The sequence below is a fragment of the Phaseolus vulgaris genome, chromosome 3 (genome assembly GCF_000499845.2).
Source record: "Phaseolus vulgaris cultivar G19833 chromosome 3, P. vulgaris v2.0, whole genome shotgun sequence".
NCBI classification, from domain to species: domain Eukaryota; kingdom Viridiplantae; phylum Streptophyta; class Magnoliopsida; order Fabales; family Fabaceae; genus Phaseolus; species Phaseolus vulgaris.
In genome coordinates this window covers 9,630,273-9,652,826 of record NC_023757.2, presented here as the reverse complement: position 1 = coordinate 9,652,826, position 22,554 = coordinate 9,630,273, and the positions used below count along the sequence as shown (strand labels likewise).

Below are 22,554 nucleotides of genomic sequence, written 5' to 3'. Positions count from 1 at the left end.
GCGTGTCAATTGGCTTCGTTTGGTGTTGGTAGCATACCACTTAAATCAGTACATGTGATATGGACTCGTTTAAGCTTTGAAGACATTGCAACTGAACAATCTTCATCTGAGTTGTCAATTGATAAAGAGTTTGAGGTCATCGTGAAGCGGTTCAAAGAGTTGGATATTGCAGGTAAGGTTAACATCAAAAGTAAATTGCAAGAGATTGCCTTTCCCAAGAAGACATCTATTTACGCACCCGATCATAAGGTGAAAACAAAAGGTGTTGTAAAGATGTCTCGTCCTACCAAATTCATGAGATCAACTAAGCGAATCCCTTCTTATTTTGAACATGTGGATTTCTTACACTCACAACATGATAGTTGTGTATGCAAAAAATCTAATGAAGGAAGCTTACCATAAATTGTACCAACAAAATGTATTCTTTTTCTTGATCAGTTCCCTGTAGGGTATCATCCATACATTGTTGATGTTGTCAACGTTAAGGCTGATGACCATTGTGGCTACTGTGATGTTGCTGCCCAATTGGGAATGGGAGAGGAGTCATGGGTTGTTGTTCGAATGAATTTGTTAAAAAAACTAAGTGAATAGAGACAAGAATATGTTTCAACTCTTTGGTGGTGATGATAGATATGAATACTTGAAGATGCCTACGGATGGTCATATCCGGAAGTCAGTGAAGTGCCTGCGGATAAAAATATCCTGAAGTCAAAATGTTGCCTGCAGATAAAAATATTCGGAAGTCAAAATGTTGCCTATGGATAAAAATATCCAGAAGTAAAATTTTTTCTTGCGGATAAAAATATCCGGAAGTCACAAATGTTCCTGCAGATGTCCATATCTGGAAGTGAGTGAGGTGCTTACGGATGGCAGTGTCCGGAAGTGATGTAGGTTCAAATACTAAAACATTGTAATAAGGTTAAAATAAGGTTAAAATATATAAATAAGGTTCAAATACATTGAAACATATAAATAAGGTTAAAATACATTGAAACATATAAATAAGGTTCAAATACATTGAAACATATAAATAAGGTTCAAATACATTATCCTAATACATTATCATAATACATTGTCAATCATTCCTATGTGCATATACAACTCTATCATCAGTCGCTCATCGTGCTAACATAATGACTGCTTGTATGCCTTCCCAAACATGGGTGCCCTCCACGACATCGCCACGATTAAGTAATGGTTGCAATGTCTGTGTAATTTTACGACAAATACCCTACAAGCATGAATGAAATACTATTAGAAAAAGATATTACAAATTAATACATACACATTGTTAGAAGCATACCAGAGCAGGATGTTCGGGATGTGACTCCCCAGGATGATTTGGCACTGCTTCGTGATCACGTGCATCTGAGGGTACGGGTACAGGACGCTCATTTGTATTAATCACATATGATGTGATACAGATCTAAACCAAGACATGTACTCTTCAACGCAAGTGTCGGGATAAGGTGCTATGGCATAATCATGTATGACATAATCATTGAAATGTAACCATCGACGGTCCATTTCATTTGTATCCGGATGACCATGTCCAAGTACAGATGGGTTGCAAGGGATGATCTGTGTATATTCATACTGACGCAAAACACGTTCTGACATGTGCAATTGTGTCCAATTTCCAAGCCTCAAATAACCATAGAATAAGGAAATCCACTCGAATGGAGGTTCTTCCCTGTGCTCGTTGTATGGACAAAACCGAATGGAAGTTGGTGTTAATGTATCCAACTGTGGTCGAACAACAACAATTGAAGTACCTTTTCCAGCATCATACAGCCTACATCGAGGTTGGTCTTCAGAATACAGTGCTTGCATACGTCTCATCCCTATAGAAGGGAAGTGTTCATAAATCCACCCCTGCAACAATGTCGCATAACCATCTAGTTTTTTAGTGTTTGCATAACTACAATCTCCTAGCTGCTCATACATGTGAGTTAGGGCAGTTGATGCCCAAGAATATCCCACGGTAAGCCTCAAATCAACAAAAAACCCAAGATAAAACACTGACTGATGTAGCACTCTTGTCCGCAAAAATAGTGCAACCGACAAGGTGAAGTAAGTAAGCTCTGACAGCCACAGTCCACTGCCTCCTTGAGCATGCGTCTTCATACACATCTATTAACCAACTCAAGCGCACATGAGCTCATCGGCAGTGTCTTGTTTCTTCAGATGCAAGTCCATGGTCAACACGGAGGGATTCTACCAATAAATCATTCGCCAAATCTGAATCTAAGGTTTTTTGCGTGTAAAAATGACCGACAATGGATAAATGCAACAAATTTGATAGATCATCGAGAGTGATGGTCATCTCCCCAACCGGTAAATGAAAATTGTTTGTCTCTGCATGCCACCTCTCTACAAAAGCACACAACAGTCCTCGGTCTAAACTCTCAAAACTAGTATGAAGCAGACCACCTAAGCCAGACAATTCTTCAACAGCCTGTATGCGCTCATAAGGTGCTCCTAACTTATTTATCTTCCTCCCATGTGAAATGACCTTCAGCTTTCCACGATTCTACAATAATCAACATATATCATCAATAACATACCAAATACAAAAAATTATTTTCCATTACTTACCAAACCATCCCACAACTGTTTGGCTAAATGATGTTCATAATTAATGAGTAAGGACTTATCCAATGGCCCTCCTGGATATCCTTCATTATCAACTTCAATTTCTTCTTGTTCAATATAATCTTCAAACTGTTCATTTGGAATTGAAGTACTAGGGTCACCCCGTTCTCTTATAACCGATGCAGTTGGTCGCACATGATCCAAATTAGAAGTTCCTCCACCTCTAGTCCGCACCATCTTACATTTCATAAAAATAACATTCAATCCAATATATATAAAAAATTATAACACATATAGTATAAAACAACAAATGAAAAATTCCATAGAAGCCAAGTGTGTAAGAAAAGATGGCTTTAAACTAGAGGGGGGTGAATTGTTTAAAGAGGGTTTTCACAAACTTTTAAAACAAGAATGAATTTATCTCAGGAAACAATTGATTCAGAAATGCAGTTCGCCAAAACAGCAAGCAAAAGGTGTAGTACCAGAAAAACAATCGGTTGTTTCGTAGAAACAATCGGTTGTTTATACCACTAAACAACAAAATAAAACTGAATTTAAAGAGTTAGAGATAGAGAGATTGTACACAGTTGTTTATACTGGTTCACTCCTAACCAGAGCTACATCCAGTATTCTCAGAAACCCTGAGGAAATCCACTAAGCAATCACACCTTGATTACTTACACAACAACCAAGAGAATGACCTTGAACACCTCAAGAAACACACTCTCCTTGGCCAACACTAAGATTGCTGATCATGAACCCCTCAAGAACACACAGCCAATCTCAGCAAACACAGAAACGAAACTTGTTCAACAGAGTACAAGGATTACACTTGTTACAGAAGATAATCTGAAATCAATACAAGCAGAATCCTATTCCAACACTTTGATCAATCACAAATTCTTAGCAATCTCAGCTCTTTGAAAAACTCAAAAAACAAACTCTAAAGAAAAACTTGTCAAAGATTCTTAAATCTCAAATATGTTTTTTTGAATATATTCAAAGATGTAGTTTGTTATCAAATCTTAACAAACTCTTAAATTGCATTAAAAGATTGGTCAAAGCATTTAATGACTGGAGCGTAAGTAGTTAAATCATTTAAAGCTCAGTCAAACAGAAAACAATTTTTCTGTTATGGTCCCAAAACAAACAATCGATTGTTTCCTCGAATCAATCGGTTGTTTTGGTACTTAACAATTCAACCATTTATAAACAGTTTTTAATCTTTTTCTCAAAACACCTAAGTATAAACAATCGGTTGTTTCGACAAAACAATCGGTTGTTTTAACTTAGTTTGAAAACATTTCACTTTCACAAAGATTGAGAATGCTAATACTTTAGATTTAATCAAATGGTGGATTACAACATATAAACTACCCCAGAACAAAGCTAAACCAGCACAACAACATCAAGCATAGCAGAGGCTTCAACATCCTTCAAAGGATTTGGATTCTTCAAAACTTGAACACCATTTGGTTCAACAATCTTCCCCTATTTGATGAAGACAAATCCCTGATGCTTGTGTTGTACCTGATTAAATCTGAAGCAGTTCCTGCAATAGAACTTTGAGCAAAACATTGAACTTCTGATATCTTGTTAGCGCACAGATGAATAGTTAATGTTCAAAGCATAATATTAGAAACATATTACATAACCCAAACTGTTTTATCAACTGAAAACAGAAACTTAAAACAAAACACAACATATATCTCCCCCTATTTGTCTTCACAAATAGACAAAGATAAGAGATAAAACAAGATATTGTTTTGATTACATCAGAATTAAAGCAGCAACAGCAGAAGGAAAGAAATTTTAAAAACCAGAAATAACAGCCAAAAACAATCGATTGTTTCAATAACCAATCGATTGTTTTTCCTTCATTCTTCTTCATCAGCAAACTGAAGATCAAAGATTTGATTATGGACAACTTCAATCTGTTCATCCAGAGTCATAAACCTTGCATCCATGTTGTCAAACCTTGTGTCAATCCTTTGGAAATTACTAACACAGAGATCATGGAGGCTCCTTTGATTTTCAGCAAAGCTATCAAGCCTATTCACCATGAGTCTTTCAAAAGGCGACATGGTTTGCATCCTGTCTCCTTGATTTTCAGCACCAACACTTGGTCCAGCATCTTGATAATCTTCAGGTGGATCTTCATGTTGAACATCCATATCAGCAGGTTCTTCTTGGTCAAGATTAGCAGCACCACTAGATGAGGCACCATGATCACCATCCTTGCTTATCCATTTTCCACCTACTTTTGCAAAACCCATTTTGCTGAGTGATCCATTGTTCAACTCTTGAGTTGACTTGATCAACTCAGATGTTTCATCTTCAAGGTTAACTTCAAAATAGAGTAGAAATTTAGATACCAAAATAGCATATGGATAATGATAATCACCTAACCTCATGGCTTTTTGCATGTGCTCTTTGATGATATGGATCCAATTGATTTTGATTTTCTTGGTGATGCAGAAGATATAAACCAGATCTTCTTCAGTTAGCACAAAATGATTACTCCCTCTTGGAGTTAGAATCCAAGTTACAATGAGAGCAAGCAATCTCTCATCAAGCTTCAACCCTCCAACCGAGCATGTACTAACTTGAGCATGATTATTCTTCAAGCAACTTTTGTAGAATTGGATTTTGTTAAAATCCTCCACACACCAAGGTTTCCCTTGTTGATTCTCAGACCAGAGAACTTAAGTCCAGCAACAACAGTCCATACTTCATGAGTTATCTCCATTTCTACACCTTTCACATGAGAAACTAGATTGTTTCCCTCAAACTTCAAGTTTGTGTAGAACACCCTCACCAAATCTGGATAAATGTTTCCCTTCATCTCCAGGAACTTTCTGAGAGATTGATCCTTGAGCAGCCTTCTCACATTATCAAGCTTTTGACTTTTCAGCCAATCAAAGCATACAACCTTGGGGTTGTTTATCTTCTTGATACTTGTTTCATACCTATACTTCTCAATGAGATCATTGTCTCCAGAAAACCAGCCTTCTAGCCTTCCTCCAGACCTTACAACCCTGGTTTTGACTCTCTTTGAGGGGGGAGGAGTTGATTCCATGATGGCAGAGACGAAAACATAGGAGAACACACTTCACAGATTTTTGCAAGAGATGTTGCAATTGGTTGTTCTTGTGGAAGAAATCTGCACTAGATTTTATAGCAGTAAGAGAATCAATTTGAATTTAATTTCATTCAATGGGTACCTGGTTTTCAGAGAGGGAGGACTTGACTCTGCTCTGCACAGAAACTGTCAGAAAAAGCTGAAAATCACATGGTCTTCATATGTGATCTTTGACTAGTCATTAAGGCTCTTGAAATTCCAAGATTTTGGAATATATTCCTTTATGACTGTTGTAACTTCTTTCTGAACATAATCAGCTTTCAACACAGATTCTTTGACCAAGATTCTCTCTTTTAAATTGATATGCAACAGATAGAAATTCAAAATAGCAATTAAAGCAATTTCTTCATAGTGCTGTCAGACCCAAAGCAATCGGTTGTTTCGAAGAAACAATCGGTTGTTTTTCTTCAGTAGTTAAAAACTTGTTTTTGAATTTTAACCATGAGCAGGAGGAGTTCAAAGCAGATGATATTGATTATAAAAAGATTGTTTAACCATAAGAAAGAACTTTGAAACAGAAATTGAAACCAAATAAAGGAAAGTCTTATCCTTATGTTAATTCTTCAATGAGTCATGTGCTTTATGATCAAGAAGCCTCTTTTCACTGTTGAGGTCTTTTGCATAGCATTGATTCAGGTTCAATGAATGCCTTTTTCTTCAACAGCTTGATCAGATGACTCAATCCTTCATTTTTCTTTAATTTTCCTGCATAAAATATTTCAAGCAGCAAGATTTGGTCCCCTTACAAATTTGGGTCCGTTTGACTTTTCTTTGCAGTTAGAAACTTCACATCCCTTAGGAATCCATTTCATAAAACCACTTGGAACAGAATATTTTCTTATTTTACAGAACCTAACAGAGTGGCCTTTCTTCATGCAGTAAAAGCATGTAACAACCGGTTGTTTCGTCTTAACAATCGGTTGTTTTTCTGATTTTCTTGAAAAACTTTTTGAAAACTTATCTTGTTTGTTCTGTGGATTAAAGCCTAAACCAACCTTTCCAAAAACACAGCTTTGAGATGCCAAGACATTCTCAAAGTTTGATTTCCCCTTTGAAAGCTTGTCCACAGTTTCAACAAGATAGTGAACCTTTTTCTCAAGATTTTCACAATTTTTGCAAATGAGAGTATCACATTTGCAAGAGGCATTTTTGAAATGATTTTCCAATTTTTCAAAATCACTTTTTGCTTTTTCCAAAACCTCTTCAAGTGATTTAACTCTCTTTTCAAGCCCACTATTAAGATCTTTCAATCGGTTGTTTGAAAGAACCAATCTATTAGCTTCATCATGTGTTTCTTGAAAAGCTTCAAGTAATTCACTATAATTTTGTTCATTTAAGGAAGCACATGAACTTACCTCACTTGAGCTGCAAGATTCATCATCATTTTCAGCTACCAAACATATGTTTGCTTTTTCATCTTCAGTTGATGAAGAACTTGAAGATGACACCTCATTTTCATCCCAAGCTATGTAGGCTCTTTTTGTCTTGCCTTTCTTCTCCTTATAACTAGTCTTTTTCTCTTTGCTCTTGTTTGGACAATGATGTGAATGTAATAACAAGAATACATGATTCTTTGACATTCTTAGGAGCAACTTGAGTTGGTCATGAAATGGCACTTTACTTAGAATTGGATCAATGTTCTAATTCAAGAACTCACCAAGACTTTGCACCCAACCAAAGCTCATATGGAAGTCCATATATTGTCAAATGGAATCAAACAACAAGGAATGAAGAACAAGAAATGAAAGCTGGACAGAATTGAAATATACAGCTACTGCACCGAACAGAAAATGAAAACAAAGCTGGAAAACACCATTTCAATCGGTGGAAATGAATGGAAAACACTTAAACATGGAAACTACCGAATGAAATTGAAAGAAATGAAAGAAAAAACACTTATGGAGTGAAGCTTGCTGGATTTGAGACTTGGAAATGCATTCACGCCACTTGGAGCCTTGTTCCAAGATAAGTGAAAGGTTGCCGCCACTTGAAGGTCACCATTGGCACACAAGATAAGGCAAAGGAAGAAGAAGACAACAAGACTCACAATTTCTCTCTAAACTTGAGTATAGTTTCTTTTCTTCTAATTTCCAAATCTAGATTTTACAAAGGCAAGCACCTTATTTATAGCCTAAGAAGTGCTGAAAAATGGGTGGGAAAATTCAAATGAAACTCATTTGAAATTCCCACCAAAAACATGTCACATGGGAGGTGTGACCTTTTTCTACTATGACACCTCCTAAAAACTACACCTACACCCCCTACTAAGTCACATGGACAATGTGACTCTCTCTAATACATTCACACCTATTTATTTAATATCCACACCTCCTACAAGAGTCATTCAAATGATGCTCTTTTATTTAATGCTTGGCCTTGCCCCTCATGGTTTGGACTTGGGCTTCTTGGGCTTGGGCCTCATCTTTTGCAAAGACTAATAAGAAGAACTTTAAATGCTTTGGCCCTTGTCCATTTCTTCTATTGATAACATCTTTTTGATTCTCATCAGACAATCTGCCTTTATATGACCTTGCTCACCACAACCAAAACAAGTATAGTTATTTGAATTGAATTCATTGGGTTTCTTGTTTCCATACCTATCCTTGTTGTTGTCTTTGTTGCGGTTTCTCTTTAGGAATTTGCTGAATTTTCTTGACAGCAAGCTAAGGTTTTCCTCATCACTATCATCACTAAAATCTTGCTTTCCCTTGTGTTTGGATGCTTTCAAGGCTATGCTCCTTGTGTGTTTATCTTCACTCTCTTGAACATTGAGTCTATTCATCTCTAGCTCATGTTCCCTAAGCTTTCCAAACAAAGAAGCAACACTTAATGATGTTAGATCTTTAGATTCGGAAATAGCAGTTACCTTTGGTTGCCATGCTCTATCAAGACATTTCAAGATCTTGATGTTCATCTCTTCTTTATCAAAGGTCTTGTCTAGGCTCATAAGGTGATTGATGATGTGTGTAAATCTTTTCTGCACCTCAGCAATTGTTTCTCCTTTAAGCATTATAAACATCTCATACTCTTGGATAAGAGCATGCTTTCTAGCTCTTTTCACCTCATTTGTTCCTTCATGAGTGACTTCCAAAGTGTCCCACATTTCTTTTGATGATTTGCATTGCGAGACCCTGAAAAACTCATTAGAATTTAAAGCAGAGGTTATAATATTTTTGGCAATGCAATCGAATTTGGCCTTTTTGCTTTCTGCATCAGTCCATTGAGACCATGGTTTCTCAATGACAGATCCATCCTTTTCAAACTTTGGGATAAAAGGACCATTTTCAATTGCATCCTAAATTCCTTTGTCAAGAGATTCCATAAATATTTTCATTCTTACTTTCCAAAACTGGTAGTTCAAACCACAAAACAAAGGTGGTCTGTTAATTGAAGCACCTTCCCCAAAAGGTAGTCTATCAGCCATTAAAAAGATTTTTAGGATCAACTTGAATAACTTTCAAGAACCAAACTCTGATACCAATTGTAAGAAAAGATGGCTTTAAACTAGATGAGGGTGAATTGTTTAAAGAGGGTTTTCGCAAACTTTTAAAACAAGAATGAATTTATCTAAGGAAACAATTGATTCAGAAATTCAGTTCGCCAAAACAGCAAGCAAAAGTTGTAGGACCAGAAAAACAATCGGTTGTTTCGTAGAAACAATCGGTTGTTTATACCACTAAACAACAAAATAAAACTGAATTTAAAGAGTTAGAGATAGAGAGATTGTACACAGTTGTTTATACTGGTTCACTCCTAACCAGAGTTACATCCAGTCTTCTCAGAAACCCTGAGGAAATCCACTAAGCAGTCACACCTTGATTACTTACACAACAACCAAGAGAATGACCTTGAACACCTCAAGAAACACACTCTCCTTGGCCAACACTAAGATTGCTGATCTTGAACCCCTCAAGAACACACAACCAATCTCAGCAAACACAAAAACGAAACTTGTTCAACAGAGTACAAGGATTACACTTGTTACAGAAGATAATCTGAAATCAATACAAGCAGAATCATATTCCAACACTTTGATCAATCAAAAACTCTTAGCAATCTTAGCACTTTGAAAAACTCAAAAAACAAACTCTTAAGAAAAACTTGTCAAAGATTTTTAATCTCAAATCTGTTTTTCTGAATATATTCAAAGATGTAGTTTGTTATCAAATCTTAACAAACTCTTAAATTGCATTAAAATATTGGTCAAAACATTTAATGACTGGAGCGTAAGCAGTTAAATCATTTAAAGCTCAGTCAAACAGAAAATAGTTTTTCTGTTATGGTCCCAAAACAAACAATCGGTTGTTTCCTTGAATCAATCGGTTGTTTCCTTGAATCAATCGGTTGTTTCCTTGAATCAATCGGTTGTTTCCTTGAATCAATCGGTTGTTTCCTTGAATCAATCGGTTGTTTTGGTACTTAACAGTTCAACCATTTAAAAACAGTTTTCAATCTTTTTCTCAAAACACTTAAGTATAAACAATCGGTTGTTTCAACAAAACAATCGGTTGTTTTAACTTAGTTTGAAAACATTTTACTTTCACAAAGATTGAGAATGCTAATACTTTAGATTTAATCAAAGGGTGGATTACAACATATAAACTACCCCAGAACAAAGCTAAACCAGCTCAGCAACATCAAGCATAGCAGAGGCTTCAACATCCTTCAAAAGATTTGGATTCTTCAAAACTTGAACACCACTTGGTCCAACAAAGTGCCCTAAGTACCTAACACTAATACGGATGTTAATATCTGCAGAACAACAACAACATTTCGGATAAAAATATCCACAAGTCAAATGTATCTTACGGACAAAAATATCCAAAACCCATTTTTGAAGTGCGGATAAAAATATCCGGAAGCCATTAATGATCATCGGATAAAAATATCCAGAAGCCACTATTCTACAGCGGATAAAAAACTATGATGATGAAGGGTACCTTGACTTCTTCGATGATGGTTCCCTTTGCCTGCGATGATGAAGGTTACTCACGACGAAGCAAACGAACGGAGCGAAGGTGGCTGACGGTGTCTCACGGTGCCTACGGCTGCTACTTCACACACAAAGGAAGAAGGAGAACAATAAGGTTGGGTGCATGACATTGGGTGCAAATCACATTTTATGTATTTTTTAAATTCATTAAGGATAATTTGATCTTTTCATACATGTGATTAGGTGCTAGTTAAAAATCATCGGGTGCGGGTGCAGGGAGAATTTGCCTTATATATTTGTGTTAGTTCTTATTTCACACTCAAATTATATGTGAAATCATTGATCGTAAGTTCATCATGAAAGCATTTAATGATAGGAACAAGATTCAACTCTTATATTAATTCATATTTATATGCCTATTTTTTTTTTCTATATTCTTATATGCATTCTATCACATCTTCATTATCTTCTAATCTTACCATGTTTTGATTTCTTTAGCTATTTTACAAGCATATTGATGGAATATGGTCTTGGAACCAATAAAATGAATTTCATACCAACTTTTGTTTATAAGGTTTGATCCATAAGTTTCTTTTGATATTTGTCATCTTTTTTCTACTTCAATATCTAGTTTTTCATTTCATGATTCACTTTCTTGATGCTATAAATTGTTCAAAAATGAATTTCTTACCGTTTTGGAATTTACTGTTCTTGTATTTCGATCATTCAATTGATTATATCTAATTCTTGAATCATTCTAAGATAATGTTTGTTTGACTTTTATGGACAAACTTAGCTTGGAAAATCCTAAATTCCAAATCCATTTTATGGGTAAAAACCAACTTATGTTCCCAAAATATCCATAATCTTGACTTTCTAGTAAGGTTCTTTTGCTTGTATACATTTTCTTGTTATTGAATGGATTTACACAAAAACAACTTAATAATTAGTGCACAACAAATTAGTATATCACATTTCGAGGTCAGCTCGAGACTATGGAAATAAAAGAAAAAGAAAAGGAAACAACATAAAAGAAGGATTCACTTCACCAGGATGCGTCATGCAATCCTAACTTGATATACAGAATTGGAAGGATTATAATTGTATTAAACTCCAACATTATAAGATGACTTTAATTACTATGCAACCTAGAGACAAGTAAACCAACTACCTATATCAATTGATAAAACAAAATAGAAAAAAAAAATGCTATAAAAAACTATCTCTCTCCCTCATTTGCTTTGCTGCATTCACGCAAGTACCTCTCAACTTACATTTCATTATCCTTCGTTTCCTCAACACCAAAAATCAAAACACCTTCGAGGCCTTTATTTCTCCATGAAAAAATCCGACCGTAGCCCTAAAGAATAAAACTTCACAACTTTCTTTATTCCTCAATTGATATTGGCCACGACCTGCTCTCCAATAAGAACATAGAAAATAACCGAATGGAACAGCAAAACGTAGGACACATCATTGGCACACTGTCCGAACCAAGTCCGAAGTTAATATCTGTGAGTTACTACTATTATCAGGATTGGACAGCCAGCTTCTGCAGATGGTCAAAGAAAACTTGGAGGCTCACGTCGTCAGTGAAGATTACGTCTGAACCAGCAGCCATTTCATGTGCATTATTGTATGTTGCTGACGGATTCAGCTTTGCTAATAGAAATCTAGCCTGTTCAACATCAATGAATTAATGAAACAAGTTTCTCCTAACATATTGTGAAAGTGGTAAACATCAGCAACACTCAGTACTAAATGAATTTCAGGAAGAGGAAACAACATAATACATGTACTTACTTGGGAACCATGTTGATCACACACTACCAATCTAGGGACAGGGAAACGTTCTCTAATTATGACTTGGGCATCATCTTGGGGAGCTTGTAATAGTTGTGCAAAAGCCTGCCATGTATAAAAGCTATTAGCAAAGCCAGAAAATGAACCAGTGACGAATACAACACATGACTTTAATCATAAAAAAAGGCTACGAATAAAATAATTTCCATCATAAACTGGCAGAAAGCTATAATGCGCCCAATACAAGACTATACATAAATGTTTAATTGTCAATCATTTTGAGAGCAGAATTCAAATGTGACAGTAACTTGTTTAGCAGGACATCTATGAGAAGTGTGTACATGCCTGGTGTTCTGGCTGGTTATGGTAACCCATATTTCGCCATTGAGCTATTGTCATTCCATGAAAGATAACCACACTAAAATATGAATCAAGCAACAAAATCCGGTCCGCGGAAATGGAAGCCACATCTAACAATGCTGGTGCAGGCAACGAATTAAATGAATATGATATTAGAGATGGCTGAATCATGACGACGGCATTACTTATATTTTCCCTATTTAACAACATGCGGAAGTATGCAGTCTCATCTGGACTGTTATTAAAAACCTGCCAATAAATTTAAACACCCAAACTTCGCAAATTTAAAATAAGTATGCAAAGCAATAGTAATACATAAAGAAAATTACAAGAAATGGCACCTGTACAAACTGTGATCTTCGCAGATTGAACATAAATTGGGGGAACAAGGAAAATAATGGATTTAATGTAAAAGATGACGGATCATCCTTGCGGTAGTCACCAAATTTAGAGCAAAGGCGTATGAGTAAACGGTCCAACCATCGTGTGGCATCAAATGCTTCCTGATTGAACATATGACACTATCTAAGTCTGAAAGCTCATGTAGAAACAAAATTTTCCACAACTAAAACTGTAATTTACAGCATGTTATTAATTAGCATAAAAATATCAAATTGAAATAAGCCGCCTCTGAACAAAGGAAAAATCCATAGTTAAATCATAAAAGTCATTTTACTAAACTATCAAACAAGGCCAAATAAAGAAATTAAAACTAAATCGTAGTTGACGTAAAAACCTATGAATTGACAATCCATCAGTTCGTGGTCACATGAATATAAGATTAAAGAGAAATCCTTCACATTTTACATTCCTATGACACCCAAAACTCCACTTTCAACAAAATAGAACTTATCATAAATTGATCACGTATTTGCAACAGTTGAAAAATATAAGAAATACCAGAGCACATGGAATGCATTGCCACTCTATAAGTACCTAGTCCAACCAGATTAAACAAGTGAAAAGTTCATCAAAGCTGCCACTTTCGAAGACATCAATAATCACCCATTTTGACGAAGAAAAAATTTATAGCCACTTCAAATAAATCCCGCAATGGTACATGTATTTACCAAATAGTGGAGAATAAACAAAAAACTTGAGATATACCTCTGTCTCCATTTTCAAAGACGCAAGTCTGGCCATTACTACTGCAGCAGTTTCTTGGTCAAATCCTTGGACCAATTCCTGAAGATAAAATATATGATCTCTTTGAGTAAAGGCCTTCTTAAACAATGAAAATGCATTAATGGAGACAAAAAAAGCCACATGCCAACAATGTCGAAAACATACCCCTAAACTACTACCTTCTTCAAATATACTACTTTAGTCATCAATTTTTGGATTATCCTTCCTTTTTTTGTAGTGGGCTCTAAACTAGGATAAAGCACAAAATTCTGTGCTAAACGATACCTACAAAAGCCCACGGATAGGAGTATTTTTAACTTGGAAATCGTACATCTATTATCTGTTGATCAATGGGTAACTTGAAGTCCTTTATCTTGAATGAAATTAATTTCAGTATTAAATCCAGCATAATTAGAATGCATGTCACATCATCTACTCCTTAATCCATAACCAAACAGTTGTAGAGGAATGGTTTTTCTCACCTACAACTGTAAAAAATCATTCCAAAAATGTCAACCGTAAAAACAACCCCTATTAACGAAGATAAAAACACTCTGGTTGGCATCGGCCAAAAATTAGTCCTGTCACCGTTGGTAGATAAAATCTTGTTGATCCAGAAATAAGCAACCAACATTGAGCAAAAGATAACAAGTCAATGTTGGCCAAAAGACAACCCTGACTACATCAAACTCATGAATAACCACAATTGGAAAATAACATTGGCCTACAATGATGGTAAAATAACATTGATGATGTTGGTCGAAAAATAATCACAATCAACTTTAGTCCAAAAGAAAACTTTGCCGACATCAGTCCAAAATAACATCAAACTGACAAAACCCACAACACCCTTAACACGAACAAGCCAACAGTGTCTCAAAATTAGCCGAGGAGAGAGTACAAGAGATGTGAATTTAAAGTACGAAGAATTCATATTCTTACTTTTCAGGTGAAATTTGAAATTATCTAATTTTAAGTATTCAAATTACCCTTATATAATTTAGAATTTCAATTTCTTTTGATATTCTTGACTAAAACTAAATATTTTGTTATAAAGCACTTCAAATTCTCTTAAAAAATGAATTAGCTTGTTAAAATTTTCCATTTAGCCACAAATATATAAACAAAAACTGAAACTACCTCAGAGTTAACAGCAACATCTACCCATCTTCTAGTTACTGTGGTGACCCGAAGCACTGATTGACCATTTGGACTCTGGTAACTGCAATAAGAACATAACCAATATATTCAGAGATCAGCAAGGAAGGCAAAAAAGACACAACATAGTAAAAATGAGCTCCTATTCATGAAAGTTCTCAAACATAACCTCGTAAGGAATTGCAGGTACAATTGTGGGTTAGCAGCAGATGGAGTATTTGAACGGTCACTTGACAAAAGATCAAAAAGCACAGTCAAGCATGTACTCTTGTCAAGGCCACACAGTTTCCAAGCTGTTGTGTTTCCCTCTCCTATGACACTATCAGCAACAGAAGGCCCTTTCTGCAGTATGTGATAGATTGTAATCATAAAACTCCAAGTACAATAGCTTTAGTTCAGTTTTATTTTTTATGACCCCACATAAATCCCAACTTTAGAGTCACTAGACAACAGGAAATTAAGGTTTGAAACATAAACATGATCTAAATCCAACCTTTTCCAATGATGTGCAAGGTCCAATTATACCCTGAACTTTGATTTCCTTGGAGCAATTAATCTCAAGTGTTCCACTGTTAAATAAATAAAGTAGGCAGTGAGCATGTTTGCCAGAGAAAAAGAGGGGACGGAAAATAAATTAAAATGTAAAATAACCAATTAGAAAAAGTTTTTATCAGACATGATAAAAACTGAAAGATCAAGTCAATACTCATACATATGGATACACAAAATGTTAATATATAAGGAGAAGGAGAAATTAGTCAAGATCATTATAAATTAATGGGTTAGTTAGTTAGTTAGAGGGGTATTTAGATATAAAAAGAGGGAGAAGGATAGGAGAAAAAGGGAGATTTTTGTGATTGTAAATTCAGCATTGTGAAAGGAAAAATCCTTTGTGAAGGGGAAACCCTTGGAGAAGAGATTGATCTCCTATTTCTTGTTTTATTTTCAATTTATTAAATAAAAGTCTTTCTTATCTTTTTCTTTTCAATTCTTGATTCATACTGAAAAACTCTTAAAATATATGATAGGAAGCTTTAAATTTAGGTAATTGAATGACATTCAAACTAGAAAACCCGAAGTCTTTCAAAACCCAATTTTACATCAAATTGATTAAAACATTTCCAAAAGTGCAACTTAAACCCCATATCCCCCATACATGGATTATTAGACAAGACTCAATATTTATTCATGGAGGGATAGATGGCCCTGTTTTAGTAAAATATATAATAAGCTGACTCCTTTACTTGTCCGCGCCCTCCTTTTCCCTTTCATGAGTCCATATACAAGACATGTATAGAAAAGTCATTGTTCTCTCCTTACTACAGCTCGTAAGAGAGATACCAAACTAAGCCACATAATTAAGGGATTTCAACACGTTCCACTAGGACCAACACATGTTGGAACAATGTCATAAGTTTCTAATAGAACAATAAATCAAAGTTGTGAATTGCAAGAGGATTGGAAAGGGGATTAAAAATCGTAACTCAAATGAGGTTGAGTTACTAGTATATGAAAAATTATATTCAATACATAACCAATTAAAAATAGGCTCATAATTCATAAAATGTTCATGCATAAAACAACTAATAAATTCATAAATGTTTAATACAATTAAACTATATGAAAAACAATGGAGCTTGCTAAAGAGAAGATACAAAATATTTTCAATGGAGCTAGTAAAAGGTAAATAACTACTACCTTTCACTTATATTTGATTTCTAATTTCTTTTTTTAGAAATATAGACTTTGTTTTTAGATTAACTAATTTATTTTTATCTTACTTAGTTACATTCCCCTTTGGGAAGTCATTGATGAAAGATGGGACAACCAGTTGCATAGGTCATTGCGTGTTGCACGCTATTACCTCAATCCCATGTTGTACTATCATCCAAACTTTGGAGATGATTATGAGGTGAAATGTGGAATGTATGATTGTTTGAAAAGGTTGGTGGGAGACATTAATGAGATCACTAAGATTGAGGACCAAATTGAGTGTTTCAAGAGCAAGTATGAATTTTTTGGTAGTCAAATAACTCAACGTGCACTCAAAACAAAAACTCCGCCACAATGGTGGGAATCATATGGTGATGAACATCTGGAATTAGAGTATTGAGTTTGACTTGCAGTTCATCCAGTTGTGAGCGCAATTGGAGTGCTTTTGAAAGGGTAAGAATTTAAATTTATGAGTTGATTTTATTACTATTTTTTCAGAGACTAATATGATGTTATAATTAACTTAATAATTATTTAGGTCCACACCAAGAAAAGGGACCATTTACAACAAAACACCATGAATGATGTAGTGTTTGTGATGGCTAATTCAAGATTGATGAAGAAGAAGGATGTTAGGAAAACAAAAGACTATAACATTGATGATCTTGCTTCTAAGGATGAATGGACTGTGGAGGATAATAAAGCAAATTCAAGTTGCTTCAGATGAAGACGTCTTAGTCGAAGTTGGAGATGTTGAAGATGCTAGTAAAGGTGGTGTTTTTGCACCTATGGATGATTTGGAGGTTCCTCCAATTGTTGATAATGATGAAGGTCATGGCAAAGACAACATTAATGAAAATGAAGATCTTGTGGAAGAGGACGATTATCCTGCCATTAATATGAAAGATTCTCTTGTATAGTTTAATTCTATTAAACATTTCTAAATTTATTAGTTGTTTTATGCATGAACATTTTATGAATTATGAACTTGTTTTTAGTTGTGTTATGTATTAACTATTATTTTTCATATACTAATAACTCTTACAAGTCGAGTTGCAATATTTTATCTCATTTCCAATCTTCTTACATCCTCGAGTTTAACAACATTGGTCACAGTCCCGGTCTTCTCTAGATATTGATTTCTTCATCCAAATTTTGCTATAACACAAAAATTGTATCCAACATTAATTTTTTAACATCTTCAGGAAGTGTTATACATCTAGATGATGTTTTAATTTATACGTCTTCATAAAACATTAATACTTTCTCATTCCATGCAGGATAAATCCTTCCACTTGATGCCATTATAAATCTCAGCTATAACGAGCCCAACATATCAGAAAAATAGAACAGAGAAAAACATAGAGGAACAATGGCGGTGAGCACGAACGGCAAAGAGAGCGACCGGCGGAGAGCGCGACCGATGGCAATTTGTTTTTGTGGGTTTTTATTGGGTTGATTATCAAGGGGTATGATTTGCTTACCAACCCTAGCAGAAAAGCAAACACTCATATTGGGCCTTTAAAACCAAGTACCGCATAAGGTAGGATTTTTTTTGTAACCAGATATGGCCCTTTGGAATCGAGACGACCCAACAATCCTCCAATTCAACGAGAGGCACGTGTACTCTCTCCAATCCACGTGGTTCATAAGTCGCCATGCAAATCACCTCGCTTTCTCCTCCAAACTCGTCTAAGAGTACAAGTATGGGAGTATACTCGCGATTTTCACAACATTGCAATAAACAACCCCTTCACCAGTAGGTACTAAAACACCAAGTATATACAGATTTTATGCTAAAGAATTAAGAACTAAAAGCATAGCAATTCAACATCTCCCAACAGAAAAATTCAGGCATCAACTGTGAATCATACTAAAATGGTGAGACAGGGGAGTAATAAGTTATACAAAATAAATATGAATGAGAATATAAACAAGCCAAAATAAAAACTTCCTTGGGGTGAATTGAATTTAAAATTAAAGTATAGAACAAAATATTGAAAGAAGACCCACTTGAAACAAAGACCAAGAGATTGCTCCCCGTCCTTGAAAACACGCTTGAAAGAGTCCTTGAAGACTGAATGACCAAAACTTTCGGACAGGACAACAAGGCCACCAGTTTTTTCAACTGCGACTTTGATTTCTGCTACTCCAACCTATCAAACAGAAGATGCGAATGAGCACACCACAGTCTGTTCTTAATTGTCAAAGTTGCAACATAGTCTGATAACAATATCAACTGTATTCTAAAGATCCCCACAGCTTAAATAAGAACTTCATTATATATCCCAAGAAAATTCCCAAGTAAGAATTAAGATATTAATAGCTTGAAAGCAGGTGAAAGAAAATGACAATCATAAGGATAATAGCATGACATGACTAACAACATATCAACAAGAAAAATAGGCAGCGAAATGTATCAGAAAATTTGCAAGCTAGCACATACCTGATCAAGGGCTGATGCAAAAAGATCTAAAACGTGACCCTGGCTAACCAGCTGTTTCCCAAGACCCTCATAAAACTTGACTGCTTTCTTGAAGTATGGTGCCGCATCCTTATCAAGATCTTTGTGAGAACGCACAGGATCAGAAAGATCTTTGGACACAATCTGCAGAGAAAGTATAAAATCAATATCTACAGCATCAAAAATACTCTACGCGTTTCTGATGAAAATCCCTCCTAATCTTTCGCCCAAACACCAAGCCCTTCACCCCCATTTATAACAAAATCTATCATCACCAATGACCAAAGACCAAAGCAGTATCGCGAAGAACATAAATTCATTTACCGAACCAGGTCCTTCAGTGCAGGGACCCCCAACCAAAGCAATTATCCTAGCCCCAGTCCCAGGATTACAAGCACCAAGCAGCCCCGTTGCGACGCTCAACGCCACGCCGGTACACCGTGCAGGACGCTTCCCCAGCGAAACCGGCCACTGGTCAGTTTGCAATTCATCCAACACCTGAAGAATAACCCATTAGTCAACAACAATGAACACTGAGAGTCGTTAGTTACTATTTTTGTCATTACTACATTGACACATTGCAATTTGCAAGCATTCTCATGAAACGCACCGAATTGATAGTGTATTCACAATCAGAAGCAGGCAGCAAGAACCTGGTGACAGCAGCAGAAGGTGGCTGAGCCTGCGTCATCATCCCCCCTTTGGGATAGGCCCTCCTGGCGACGGCGAGACCCAACTGTTCCAAAATCTGATCTTTGGGAATGTCCTTGCTCCCACGGAACACGTAAACCTTGGAAATATCGGAGAAGCCCAGCTCATGCACCTGGACCTGCGTGCCAAATGACACAAAGCCAACGAGCGCGTTGTCGGGAAGAAGCCCCAGGGCCTGGCGGAGCGCGGATTTGAGAAGGTCGAGCTCTTCGGCAATGACGCAGGTGTCGAGGAGGAAGAGGAAGACAGGGGTGTGGGAGAGGTTAGGGTTAATGTTGCTGTTAAGTTGGTATTGGAAGGTGGTGTATTGGGGATAGAGTTCGGCAGGGAGGTTCGTTTCGGAGATTTGGGCGTAGTGAGGGGGAAAGTGATTGCGGTTGTAGCAGAAGGGGCAGATCCAGATCTTGGCGGCGAAGTCGACGCGCGAGAAGGGGTTGAGGATGGAGGAGCAGGTCTTGCAGCGGAGAGGCGCGTAGGGAAGCGTGGGGGGAATGCCAGGGTGGGGGCGGAGGAGGGCGATGGTTGCGGCGAGGGGGATGACGCACTTGCTCGCCTCCACCTTGGTGCGCGGCCACAGGTTCCACGTCATTCGCACACCGTCCACGCCTTCGGGATCCGTTTGAGCCATCTCCGACATTGAATCCGATCAGATCAATCTCGGACTAAGATTGAGGAAGCGTTGATTTCTTTCTTTGTCTCTCTCTCTCTCTTGCCACCAAGGGGACGACCGTTACTCGGGTAAACGTAAAAGAAAAAAGGTTTCACCTCCATTTGCCTACGTTTCTTCTCCTTCTAATTTTTTATTATCATTATTAATTTATTATTATATATCTCATTCTTTAGTCATTTATTAGTGTTTTTAGTCTAGTTACTAGTGAAACACTCTTTTAGTTATAATCAATCTTATTTTACTTTTTATTTTATACCTTCAATTACTCGTTTAATATTTAAAAAAAAATCACCAATGTTATTTTAAAATGCATTATTCCTAAGTTCAAATACATCAAACTAAAAGTCTAATACTATTGTTTAGTAGGTAGGGTGGTTATTTAAGGGTCCAATTAGGTTAGGTTTTATTTATGATTAGATAATCTAATTCAATTAGGTTAGGTTTTATTTATGATTAGATAATCTAATTCAATTCAAACTAACTTGTTCATATTTAGAAGGACTAGATTTAGTATGGACGATTGGAGACTTATTTTTATACTTGTCTTACATTTATTTCCATTTGGTATTGGCATAATCATATGCAGGGCGAATTAGTAGAATCAGCCTGCATTGCCATCTCTAGAGAAAACACTCTCAATCAGGTAACAACAATGGATGTGCATATGGTTATTTTCACTCCATAAAGGGTATATAATATTCGACTCACTCCCCAATATATGAATGATCTAAACAATAGATAGGAATACACTCACATAAAGACTATACACATTAAGAATATGAATATGCTATGTAAGCTTTGTATCTTGTCTTGTGTAATTGTGTTGTCTTCTTCACCTTCAAGGTCTTTATATAGTATTCGGATTGTGATTATTGAAGTTTTGATTCTTCTCTTTGTTCACATGATCGTTAGATACTGGATATGGAAATGCTTTAATCTGATTGATTCTTTTGCGTCTTGGACTTTCAATGGATTTGATTTCTTTCTTCTTTAATCCCAAATGCAAACGTTGATACTTCAATAATATAATCTTGAGTATTTGATATCACATCCTTCATCATTATGTATTGTTCATCATTTTCTTCTCGCCAGACATTGAATATGACAACTTTTGATTTGATTTGGTTATGCACGTCTTTGAGTGTATGAAACAATTTGAATTGTTTCCTTTCATATCTCTAGTGTGAATGATAATCCTTTAATATTTTGTGACTTAATTCTTCAATCATCTATGTCACATTGTGTCTCCTTTAATATATTAGAGGTTGAGTTAGGAAATGTTTTATTTGAAGTAAATTTCGCTTCTTTATCACATATTCCACTAAAACTCTTTGAAATATTTCCTTTCTTAGGATTCACTTGATTGTTGATATATATATATATGAAATGAGCTTGAATCACATTTCGTCACTTTCCCGTTAGACGTTGTAAGTGGAGAGTTTTGATATACGTCTTTCTCACTTGATAATTCTCTTGAATATATTTCTTTTTATATTCTTTCTTCTTTGTTGATTGCAATAGCTTTGTGAAGCTTTAATTTCTTAGTTCAAATCTCGCTCTGCAACAACTTCCTTTTGCATTTGTTCTTTTGTGTGTCTGTTTGTTCCTAAAACACATTTGAAAGCCTTTTTGTGATTCTCTTCAATCAATATATTCTATATATCGAAGCATGGATATTGTTTTTAACAATATCTTATATTATTTTTCAATTATCAGGTCTTTCTATTCTAAGATATTAATTCATAAATACATTATCAAATCTTTATAGATTAATCATAAGCATAAATAGACTTAATCTGAATTATATTCTTGTGAATATATTTTGTACTGGTATGGTCCGTATGACAGAGACCCTGACTCGGCACTCAGTCTAAACCGAC

General features: G+C 35.7%; 2 protein-coding genes across 3 annotated transcripts; both read right to left on the bottom strand.

The window, feature by feature from the left end:
- Nucleotides 1-1,404: 1,404 nt before the first annotated feature.
- LOC137839079 (protein MAIN-LIKE 1-like) lies at nucleotides 1,405-2,133 on the bottom strand. The gene has a single exon (XM_068648208.1). The coding sequence runs from the start codon at nucleotides 2,131-2,133 to the stop codon at nucleotides 1,405-1,407; it is 729 nt and encodes a 242-aa protein (XP_068504309.1).
- A 9,558-nt stretch (nucleotides 2,134-11,691) lies between these two features.
- Nucleotides 11,692-20,823, bottom strand: LOC137806589 (protein transport protein SEC23 E-like). 2 transcript variants are annotated; one of them, XR_011080369.1, is made up of 12 exons: nucleotides 19,904-20,823; nucleotides 19,618-19,791; nucleotides 19,276-19,437; nucleotides 18,843-18,985; nucleotides 15,610-15,685; nucleotides 15,286-15,458; nucleotides 15,099-15,180; nucleotides 13,941-14,018; nucleotides 13,175-13,336; nucleotides 12,819-12,952; nucleotides 12,474-12,578; nucleotides 11,692-12,348 (listed from the first exon to the last, which is right to left on the bottom strand). XR_011080369.1 is itself a non-coding variant. In XM_068606791.1 (12 exons), the coding sequence occupies exons 1-12, from the start codon at nucleotides 20,639-20,641 to the stop codon at nucleotides 12,202-12,204; spliced, it is 2,304 nt and encodes a 767-aa protein (XP_068462892.1). In that variant the 5' UTR covers nucleotides 20,642-20,798; the 3' UTR covers nucleotides 11,692-12,201. The 2 variants fall into 2 exon arrangements, 1 of the variants encoding a protein (XP_068462892.1); XM_068606791.1 differs by having other exon boundaries at nucleotides 12,819-13,082; nucleotides 19,904-20,798.
- Nucleotides 20,824-22,554: the final 1,731 nt, after the last annotated feature.